This window comes from Babylonia areolata, chromosome 9 (assembly GCF_041734735.1).
Source record: "Babylonia areolata isolate BAREFJ2019XMU chromosome 9, ASM4173473v1, whole genome shotgun sequence".
Taxonomy (NCBI): domain Eukaryota; kingdom Metazoa; phylum Mollusca; class Gastropoda; order Neogastropoda; family Buccinidae; genus Babylonia; species Babylonia areolata.
The window spans coordinates 1513090-1525632 of NC_134884.1; the positions used below are offsets into that span (position 1 = coordinate 1513090).

At 42.7% G+C, this 12543-nt stretch overlaps 1 protein-coding gene across 1 annotated transcript; it reads left to right on the top strand.

Moving 5' to 3' along the window:
* The first annotated feature begins 1730 nt into the window (after positions 1-1730).
* LOC143285675 (programmed cell death protein 6-like) lies at positions 1731-10377 on the top strand. The gene is made up of 6 exons (XM_076593072.1): positions 1731-1926; positions 4487-4548; positions 5133-5177; positions 6936-7094; positions 8528-8637; positions 9820-10377. Exons 1-6 carry the CDS (start codon positions 1820-1822, stop codon positions 9919-9921), a joined length of 585 nt encoding a protein of 194 aa, XP_076449187.1. The 5' UTR covers positions 1731-1819; the 3' UTR covers positions 9922-10377.
* Positions 10378-12543: the final 2166 nt, after the last annotated feature.

Sequence of the window (12543 nt, forward strand, 5' to 3'; positions counted from 1 at the left end):
GAGTATGTGACTACGTTTATTTTGCTGCACCTGATGCAATGTCTCTTAATGAGATAATAAAGTTATTCTCATCTTATCTTATGCTGCACTGTTTGGAAGCACATTCCACTGACGCCGGAAAGGTCCTTAGGAAGGAGCTGAGGTACTCCGTTCTGCAGGAGGGGGCAGTGTAGGACTGGGAGATGGTGTGGCCGGAGGGCTCGACGCTGTCTGCCAGGAACTGGGGACAGAGCGTACAGGCTATCTACTGAGAACAGTTTGTTGTGGAACTTGTAGAAGTTTGTATGGCCTGTCTTTTGTCTTCTCCTCTGCAGTGTTGGCCATTCCAGGCTGGTCGGTCGGGCATGTCGTCTTCGCGGGAGGTTCTTCTCTTCCGTCCGTTGGTACACCCGCCTTGCAGCTCGACGTTGGCGACTGACTGGACAGCTTCGAAGCACAAGATAAAATGCTTGTCGTTATGATGGTCCCAAACGGAGCATGCATATTCTAGGACTGGTCAGAAGAATGTCTTGTAAGCCCTGTCTTTCTCTTGTACATCTTATTACATGCCTGGTCACCCCGAGGACTTGACACGGCTTGGCAGGATGAAACTGACTCCCCAGCTGTTTTTCCATACGGGCCAAGATCTTGCAGTATGGACTGGTCATTGTCAGATGAGACAGAGCGCTGGCAAATTGTGTCGTCAGCAAAGAACCTAGCGCCGATGTTGATCTGACTGCATGGGCAGGTCGTTGATGTACAGAAGGAACAACGCTGGACCGAGAACGGAGCTTTGGAGAACTCCCGAATCTACTGCGATGAAGCTCGACTTCGCACTGTCTATGACTGCTTGCTGTCGCGGGTCTTTCACACACACATACACACGCCCCCCCAACCCCCTCACACAGAGTTACATATTTGGCGCAAAAAATGACGGAAGGGCAGTTTTGTGATGGGTATGTTGCTGCGAGTTTTCTTGTTAATTCTATGAGTTGCGAAACGCAGCATGCTGGACTAGATTTATTCTGTTTTCACCCATGCCATGGCCATACGCTGTGGCCTGCTCGTGGAACAACAAACAACCCCTCCATCCCCACCCAAAAACAAATCAAAACATACAAAACAAACAAACAAGAAACAAAACAACAAAAAACAGACACACACCCTCACCGCAAAACAACAGCAAAACCGAGTTATTCTCACTCATGCAACTGACTTTTTCCCTTGGGTTTGACTGACAATGACAACTTGATGAGTTTATTTCTGAGTTATATAGAGAAACATTGCAACATATTGTGTGGTTACAGAGGAAGAGCGAAACTATTCCAAACAACAGAAACAAAAATGATAAAAGTAGCTGAAGGTAAAATCGATCGGTCCGATATAATGCACAATACAAAAACGACAATGAAAACATGACAATAAAATGAAAAACAAAACGAAAACAAAACAGTTGTGAAACTGTGCGAAATCCAATGTAAAAGATGCTAAATGGTTCCAAAGTTTCAGACATGAACAATTAAAACAGCATTTAAAACGGAAAACATTAATTTTCACAGGTTCCAGAGTTTGTTTATTCCCATGAACTCTTTTGAGTCATAGAGAAACGAGGAAATATACGTGATAATAACAGGATGACGGCCACACAGAAAGAGCGAAGATAATAAATTATTTAAAAAGAAGAAACAGGCCATCCCATGCAGGCAAAGGAAGAAAGATAACGCTTACGAATTGTACAGTTAATGCAGAGTTAACGTTGCTGATTTTGTGGCTGCCTCTAAATCGTCGACAGTCGATCTCATTTACCCCTCACTGGAAGAAAAAGGAAGAAGGAAAAGAGATGGCGCACACGTATGGCCAGGGTCAGCAAGGCTATGCACAACACAACCAGCCATCACAGCCACCCGCATCAGCAGATCCTAATTTTCTGTCCAACATTTTCCAAAGGTGAGAAGCGTTCTTCAGAGCCTTTTTTCCCCCAGTTGATTTGGCCAGTTATATTGCACAATGTCCCCGCTTCACCCTTGCACTCTGTGCGTATATCTGCCTGTTTGTATCTCTCTTACTCGCAGTCTCTGTCTCTTTCTGTCTGTCTCTTATGGTATTATGATTTGTATATAATGTGCCTGTCAGTCTTAGTCTGTGAGATTGTAACTCACAGTCACCCTGTAACATTACTCTTATAGCTTACAATTTACATTCTTAGGGTTTTGTTTTAAAACCATCATGCCAATGCCTTAATAGAAGATAATCATTTTAGTATCTATAACTCAGTGTATACCTTTTTCAGTGTGAGGACTGGATGAAGAAAAAACTGCACACCAGTACTTGAATACATTAATTTAGTATTATCTATCATTCCATGAAAACTAAAGAAATTTGTCTTGTCTATCTACTTTCTCATCGACACTTGCTTAATTGAACACACACACACACACACACACACACACACACACACACACACACACACGCACAATTTATAGTATATATATATATATATATGATGGAGTCTCCTGTCGGACCGACGGATGAGTAGGCAGGCAGGCTTATCTGTTGGTGTGTGTCCTCATGTGGGAGAAGAGGCCGATTCTGGATGAGCAGCACTTCCCACAGGTGTTGCAAGGGAAAATGTCTCCAGAAGTTGAGCCCTGCTTCCTTCGCTCACGCTTCTCCTTAATGGCCAGAGTTCTCTTGTTTTCAGTATATGTGAACACAGTGCAAGCTCACATGCACACATACACATGTGCACACACATGCACACATATACACACACACACACACACACACACACACACACACACACACACACACACACGCACACACACACCAGGGTTTAGGTTTGGAGTTGGTTATTGGTCATTGATGCGTAAAGATTTGAAATGTCCAACCGTGCTGAAGCAAATCTCCTGCGTAACTAAACTTGGAAAACCATCCTTGCTGGCTTCCACATCACAGGAAACACACAGGCTCACACAATACTTATTTTTTACCATGAAGATGGATTTCTCCAGAACACTTATTGCCCAGTCTGTGTTATTAAGTACTGTTAGCACAGTATCTCACTATCTGTTTCCTGATATCTGGTATCTGAATATTATTTGAAACTCAGAGCAAGCTGGACAGTACATATTTTGTGATGGGTGAGTATAATTGTGTGGGCAGGTGGGAAGATGGGATTTTAGGAATGGGTATGTATGTTAGCCTCCCCCCCCTCTCTCTCTCTCTCTTTGTCTGTGTGTGTGTGTGTGTGTGTGTGTTGACTGTTTCAGGGTGATTTTCCATAATCCAGAATAGTGGGTACGTGCACACATATGTATGTATGGACATTGAGGAAATATTTCCTTTGCAGCACTTAACATAGCAACAACAACAGCAAACAATAACAACAAAGACAGACAGACAGACAGACAGACAGACAGACAGACACACACACACACACACACACACACACACACACACACACACACACACACACACACATGCACACACACACAGTTTCATGTTTGTGTGTGTTTCAGTTTCAGTTTCAGTTTCAATTTCTCAAGGAGGCGTCACTGCGTTCGGACAAATCCATACACGCTACACCACATCTGTTGAGCAGATGCCTGACCAGCAGCATAACCCAACGCGCTTAGTCAGGCCTTGAGTGCATGCTTACATATTTGTGTACCTATGAAAGTGGATTTCATTTTGCGTAATTTCGCCAGAGGACAACACTCTCGTTGCCATGGGTTCTTTTTCAGTGCGCCAAGTGCGTGCTGCACACGGGACCTCGGTTTATCGTCTCATCCGAAAGACTAGACGTTCAGTTTGATTTTCCAGTCAAACTTAGGAGAAAGGGCGAGAGCGGGATTCGAACCCACACCCTCACGGACTCTCTGTATTGGCAGCTGAGCGTCTTAACCATTCTGCCACCTTCCTTCCTGTGTGTGTATACAAGATAACAGAATGTGGTAGACAATGTCCAAATGAATTTGATGTACACTGGAGGAAAAAAGGGATATTTTTCCTGACCCATTGATTTTGAAAACGACCCATTGATTTTGTTATGACCCATAGTGTGCCAGCCCAAATCTAAACGCTACCCCCCAACCCCCGCCCACCCCACACACACATGTGTTCTGAACTTATAAACTTTTGTGGACCATTTAGGATTGTGTGAACATGCATACACCTTGCAAAGTTGCATACATGTATACTGTGCAAGTACAGTGGAGACCATTTGACGTAAGTGGATTGGAATCCTCTTGTATCAGCCACAGCCGAGGGGGTGGGGTGGGGTGGTGGGAGGGTGGGGAGGTGGGGGAGGTTGGGAGGGATGAACAGGAGTTGCTCAACCAGTGAGGCTCAGATTGTTTAGTTAAGCTTTAAGTTAAAGTTTAAGATGCAATTTTTATTTATCTGTATTGATGTATTAAAAAAAAAAATCATTTATTATTTGTGTTTATCTGATCACATTTATTAGTGGATTGATTTCCTTACTTCATATTCATCTGTTTTATTTTAGGATCGACAAGGATCGAAGTGGACATATTTCTGCTGCTGAACTGGGGCAGGCCTTGAGCAATGGTAAGCACTTCTAATTTTAGACTGGAAGATGTTTGGACAGAAGCTGGGGAGTGCTCGAGATGGACGCTTTTGCAGACCTGAAGTAAACTGAGTGTTCTTTGCGCAAATAAGGTGTGAAGCGTTCCATTTGCAGTCGTCACCATTACACAGCAGTGTGTGTGTGTGTGCTTATGTATGTGTGTGGGAGGAAGGGTGGAGCCCAGTTGAACAGTAACTATCGCTGTCATTCCTTGATCACCTGTCATTTGGATGAGATGATAAACTCGGCTTCGGTTTGTAGCACGCACTTAGCGTAGTTGAAGAACCTATGGCAACAAGAGGGCTGTCCCTTTGATATGAAAACAAACATACTTGCAGGCAGAAAAACGGGGAGAACAGCCTGGATTTCACACAGAAATTGTAATTCAGTACAATACAATACAATGCTGTACAATACAATACAATACAATACATAATAGAATAGAATAGAATACAATACAATATAGAATAGAATAGAAATAGAATACAATACAATACAATACAATACAATACAATACAATACAATCCAGTCAACAATGCTCATGTTTGTGTGAATTGTGTTGCAGGTACATGGACACCTTTCAACCCAGAGACAGTCAGATTGATGATAGGTATGGTGTGTGTGTGTGTGTGTGTGTGTGTGTGTGTGTGTGTGTGTGTGCATTTTGTTTGGGGATGGGGGGTGGGGGTGGGGGTGGTGCATGCATGCTAATACAAAATGATTTTTAAAAATCAGGATTGTTTGCCTTATAATGGCATCATCCATCTATGAAATTTAGAATGAAAAATACTGCTTTCAAGCTTACTCAAGCATTTTTGTCCACAGTATTGTTCCAGTTTTCTCATGTTTTTATCAGCAGTATTGTATCAACATCATCAAATCAGCATTCAAAAACGAGTGTGTAGCATATTCCATGAGCTCAGATTCTCTTTCTTTCTAACCCTCTGTCCTCTCCCCCCCCACCTCCACTCCCGACAACCATGTTTTGTCAATCATTGTTATGTCCTATTGTACCTCCCCCCTCTCCCCCACCTCCACACCCGACAACCATGTTTTGTCAATCATTGTTATGTCCTATTGTACCCCCCCTCCTCCCCCACCTCCACACCTGACAACCATGTTTTGTCAATCATTGTTATGTCCTGTTGTACCCCCCCTCCTCCCCCACTCCACACCTGACAACCATGTTTTGTCAATCATTGTTATGTCCTATTGTACCTCCCCCCTCTCCCCCACCTCCACACCCGACAACCATGTTTTGTCAATCATTGTTATGTCCTATTGTACCCCCCCTCCTCCCCCACCTCCACACCCGACAACCATGTTTTGTCAATCATTGTTATGTCCTGTTGTACATTCCCCCTCCTCCACCTCCCCACTTGACAACCATGTTTTGTCAATCATTGTTATGTCCTATTGTACACCCCCCTCCCTCCCCCACCTCCGCACCCGACAACCATGTTTTGTCAATCATTGTTATGTCCAATTGTACATCCCCCCTCCCCCCCCCCCCCCACCTCCACACCCGACAACCATGTTTTGTCAATCATTGTTATGTCCAATTGTACATCCCCCCTCCCCCCCCCCCCACCTCCACACCCGACAACCATGTTTTGTCAATCATTGTTATGTCCTATTGTACACCCCCCTCCCTTCCCCACCTCCACACCTGACAACCATGTTTTGTCAATCATTGTTATGTCCTATTGTACCCCCCCTCCCTCCCCCACATCCACACCCAACAACTATGTTTTGTCAATCATTGTTATGTCCTATTGTACACCCCCCTCCCTCCCCCACCTCCACACCCGACAACCATGTTTTGTCAATCATTGTTATGTCCCATTGTACATCCCCCCCTCCCCCACCTCCACACCCGACAACCATGTTTTGTCAATCATTGTTATGTCCTATTGTACATCCCCCCTCCCCCACATCCCCACTTGACACGGGCAGAACGGCCAAGTCACTAAACAGTTCCAAGTCTGAGGTGGACGCATTACTACAACTGTACAAGGCTCCACATATGTTAGGTATTGTATGATAGTCGTGTCCAGCTATGGCAATCAGAACAGCAGAGGAGGCATCTGCTGTCCCAACTCTCTGGGCAAGAATTTGATTATAGTGGAGAATGTCTTTCCCAACTTACATCCCCACTCTCTCGGCCAAGAGGGTTTCAGGACAGTCGGCGTTGGGATGGTTCCCAAAGGCCAGCTAACCTCCAAGGCTGCAGCACTAAGAGCCAGTGCAGTCTTGCCTCCTAGTTTGAGAGTAATAGTTCTTCACAAAAGACTAAGCTGTCAATAACATTGCAGTTATGCCGATGGAGGTGAGCTTTGTTTAAAGTGTGCCGACGTTCTGCTGACAGGCATGTTTGACCGTGACCACTCGGGGACCATCAACTTCCAGGAGTTCCAGGCCCTGTGGAGGTACGTGGGAGACTGGCAGAACTGCTTCCGTGGTTTTGATCGAGACAACTCCGGCACCATTGACACGAATGAGCTGAAAAATGCTCTCACCAATTTTGGTACGGTGGTCTTCTTTCTGAGCATGTGTTTGTAGTTTTGTTTGGTGTGTGTGTGTGTGTGTGTGTGTGTGTTTCTTGTGTGTGTGTGTGAGTGTGTGTGCATCTTATGCAAATCATTTTGTCCATATTATGCAATATACATTTTGTATTCAACTTTCAAGGTTTCTAATGCATAATTACTGGACAATGATTTTTCAGGATGTTTTAGACCATCTTTAATATATTGTCTTTATAATACAGCAAATGAAAAGGACTGGCATAATACACTTATCTGCTGTCAGTCACACACACTTGCACACACTCACATGCACACCCTCACACACACACACACACACACACACACACACAGAGTCATGCACTCACTTCACACACTTACTGAGATTCGCACTCTCTCTCTCTCTCTCTCTCTCTCTCTCTCACTCACACACACACACACACACACACACACACACACACACACACACACACACACACACACACACACACACACAGAGTCATGCACTCACATCACACACTTACTGAGATTCACACTCTCTCTCTCTCTCTCTCACACACACACACACACACACACACACACTCACTCACTCACTCACTCACTTACTCACACAATCATGCACTCAGATCACACACTCACTATGATTCACACACACACACACACACACACACACACACACACACACACACACACACACACACACACACACACACACACACACACACACACACACACACACACTCACTCACTCACTCACTCACTCACTCACTTACTCACACAATCATGCACTCAGATCACACACTCACTATGATTCACACACACACACACACACACACACACTCACTCACTCACTCACTTACACAATCATGCACTCAGATCACACACTCACTATGATTCACACACACACACACACACACACACACACACACACACACACACACACACACACACACACACACACACACACACACACACTCACTCACTCACTCACTCACTCACTCACTCACTTACACAATCATGCACTCAGATCACACACTCACTATAATTCACACACACACACACACACACACACACACACACACACACACACACACACACACACACACACACACTCACGCACTCACTCACTCACTCACTCACTCACTCACTTACTCACACAGTCATGCACTCAGATCACACACTCACTATAATTCACACACACACAGACCCACAGACAGACAGACAAGCAGCTATTATTTTTCGTGCTTTTTATGAATATTCATTTTCAGATAAATTCTATATACTTTTATTGTTTTAACAGGTGTTTTTTTTAAACCATGATAAATAGATCAGTGTTTATGCAAAGCTTTGATGTCAGTGATTTTCAAGTTTTAATTCTTATCATTTTCCCATTTCTCACAAGCAGGTAATGTTTGTAAAACTGGTGTTGATTGTTCAGGTTACAGATTGTCAGACAAATTCTACAGTATCCTGCTGAAAAAGTTTGATCGGCAAGCAAAAGGAACGGTTGCGTTTGATGACTTCATTCAGTGCTGCGTTATTCTTCAGGTTGGTGTCTTTCATCTCACGCCTTTGTGGTTTTTCATTCCACTTCATCTGTTTACTGTGATCTTCAGACTGTAATACTGGCACACCAGCAGAGTAAAATGAAATGAAATTATGGTGCTTAGAGCCTCGCCGACCACTAAGGCCATCTCAAGGCTATTGCCGCGTTAATAACTACTACAAGGATAAAAAACAACAACAATTAAAATGAGTCACCACTTCAAACTTTCCACTCCAAAGTTTAAAGAAAACTCCCATAGTTTAAAACCTTCAAATCTGGTTTAAAATGTTCACTTCTTTTAAGGAATCCATCAGCGCCCATGGAGGGACATCATGAAACAAAGTCTTCAAAGAAACCGCCGTGTAATGTCTGTGTCTAATGTCATGCAGATCCCAACAGTCAAGGAGCAACCAGCAGAGTGGTTAAAGCACTGAACTCTCAGTCTGAAAGTCCTGAGTTTGAATCCTGATCATGGCACCCTGTGGGTAATGGGTGTAATCCAAATAATGCACGTTTAAGGTCCTGCAGCCTAAGTTAGCATTGTGGATTAGGAGCATACCCAGCATGCACACTCCTGAAATCAGAGCATGGTTGCTGACATTGGGAGTTATTCAGAATGGTCATACATGTAAAAGCCCATTTAATTACACATACTTAACTGTGACCCAACTAGTGCAGACTCCGGCAGGGGGCTGACATTCCTGTCCTGTGCAAACTACTACCCGCTTATGCGGAGAAAATGAAAGTAGCTATGGCCGATAACCTCCCGGATGTAGGTTACCTCCCCTGTGCATCCCTGACTAGCGCCCTCTATTTCCAGCAGCCATCTTGACTCCTGCTCCTGAAGCCACTTTTACATAAAATAGGACATAGTGGTGCTTATGAAAACAGAAGAAGACTAAGATGATTTTTTTTTTCCTTCTCTGTCTCTCTCTCTCTCTCTCTCTCTCCACTTAACCCCTGCCCCATATACACATAGCGAGGACACTTTTCCGGATGTGGTAGGATATCCAGCTGGTCAAAGATCAGATAACGTTCCTCTGACCTTGCGAAGAAGAAGAATAGACGCTGAAGGCTTTGAAACTGCTCAAAACACAGTAAGACGGGAGAAACCAAACAAGAGAGAAGAAACGATAAAGGGATACCCGTCAGGTTATTGGTAATTGTGCCATGCTTTGTTGCAGACCTTGACCAGTGCTTTCCGATCCCACGATCAGGATCAGGATGGGGTGATCCGGCTGACTTATGAAGACTTCCTCACCTTGGTCTTCAGCGTTAGGAATTAGGATTCCAGTATTTCTGCCGTTACTCTTTCACCGCATGCCTGTAACCTTTTCCCCTTCTGTGGTATGTTTGTCATATTCTGTAAATGAATCCTAAGGTGTCCTAAGATTGTCATCATTACTTTCTAATATCATCATCTTAGATGAACAGACTATGAATAAATACACATGGTTTGTTGTTGACCTGTGCTTGGGATGCCTTTGGATTCGTTTTGACTGAGAACAACAGTAAACAGTAACGCTGTAGAATAGAGTGACTGCGCTTTGCTTTATAGATATGTACGCTAGAAATCTCCTCTGATGATAATGATATTGGTAATGATGCTGGAATGATTGGTATCCTGCTCTAGAAGAGTGGGAGAGAAATGGGAAAGTTGCATGCTGTGAAGGTGATTACAAATGAAAAGAAGATTGCGCTGGAAAATATAGAGTAAGGAGAACCAAGAGAGAGAGGAGAGGGTGTGGAGGGGGGGGGGGGCGGGGGGGGGGGGGGGGGGGGGGGGGAGGGGGGGGGGAGGGGAAGGAGGGGGAGTGGGGGTAGGGGGCAAGTGGAGGGGGGACTGTCCCTATGGTATTTTTAAAACTATCATTGAAATATATTTGCACACTTTTGCTCACATGTTCATGATCATTTATTCACACTCATGCAACAACACATGCATTTGCACACACACACATTAACATGCAGGCACACACACTCACAGACACACACGCACACACACATACACACACACACACACACACACACACACACATGTACACACACCACCACCACCTCTGCCAAGTGGATTAGTATTGTTGGTGTTGTTATTATTGAAATTATATTTTGTTATGAGGATGATGGGTTAATATTATTGCTGTCATTGTTATTATTACAGCTGGTGTTCATTTCTGTGACATATATTTTTTTCCACTTAAAATATCCAATTTTGGTGCAGCTAACATGTCATTTATTTTTGTTGTGGAGAACATTCCATTTTGTCTATTGTTAACAGTGTGTGATGCGGATGTGAAAGCGACTCGTTTTGCCTGGATCAAAGTTCCACAAAGTGTCATTGAATATTGCTTGCTTGCAATTTTTTATTTTATTTTTTTAATGTAAAATTTCACCATTTCTTTGCCATTTTCAATGTTCTGGAAAACCAAAGGTTCAGCTTCTGTTTGAAGAAAGTGTCAAAGCATGCAGACTGATCAATATATGCTACACTACATCTGCTGTTGAAAAAAATAGGTCTAATTACACATACTTAACCGTGACCCACTAGTGCAGACTCCGGCAGGGGTCTGACATTCCTGTCCTGTGCAAACTACTATCCGCCTATGTGGATACAGAACTTGGAGATCAGTTGAAGAAAGAAATTTACGTTTCTTTTCTTTTTCAAATTTATCACATTTTGTATTAGTTCTTGATGCATGTTCACCATGAAATCCTGGAACCTTAACCGAAAACCGGTCACAGAATTTGTTGCCTGTATTTGTGCCACATATTTTTGATAAACAAAAATGTATGATGGACTTCTACATGTAGCTGACCAGTTGGCAGATTATCAACAAAAATTATATTTTGACTTTGACTTTTGTTCAAAATCACAAGGATGGTGTGTGCGATTTTTGGGTTTTGTTTGTCTTTCTCTTGTGGGAAAGATTTTCAGGAGTAAGCATAACACAATGGGACCTCAGGAGAAAAACGTTTTCCAAAATAATAATCAAGTTATTCATCTTGGGTGACAAGCTGTTGAAATGATGAAGACTGCAAGGACACATTTACACAGTGTTAAAGATTCTCTGTCCTTGGACTTGGCCTTGTTCTTGTAGAAAGATGTGCATGGTGTTATCACAGGAGTTGAAGTTTGGTTATCTGGGAGTTGTAGTTTTTACTCCTGCTGTTATTTCTCTTGTGATTGTGTGCAATTTAGCAAGTTAATTCTAAAGACTTTTGTGTGATTTGATTTTTTTAAGATTGAAATTATGCTAGTCATTTGCAGAATAATAGAAAGACCACAGTCAAACTGAAATGTTCAGCTATGAAAGTGTTTAATGATTTTGCAATTTCTGGGCAGTGTTCTTGTACAATCTTGCACACAGAGTTTATATCTTTTTTCTCTCTTTTTGTTTTACCATTTTGGTTGATCTTCACCAAGTGTGTTTTATGTGTGATTTTAATTTTGAAACAAAGACTGTGTGTGTGTGTGTGTGTGTGTGTGTGTGTGAAAAACAAATTGAAGAAAGATCATAAATGCTTTGCACACACACAAACTCATGCTCTCTTGCACACACACACACACACACACACACACACACACACACCTTGCATGCACACTTTGCATGCGCATACATATTTGCAGACAGTTACACACAAACACACACACTCTGTAAAACTGTAAAAAAAAAAAAATTGAATGAATGCTTTACACAGTGACCGAAAAGAACGCAATTTAAAAACCTTTTTGATTGATCACATTGTACAATCATTATTTTTTATCATGAAATAAATTCATAAAAAAAATTTCTGTCTACAACTATTTTATATCTTCTATTTTGATCTTGAGAATACCATTAATGATAATATTCAATGTTGTAGTTCTTGTCAATAAAATAAATTTACTCTGAATGAAACAAAACGAC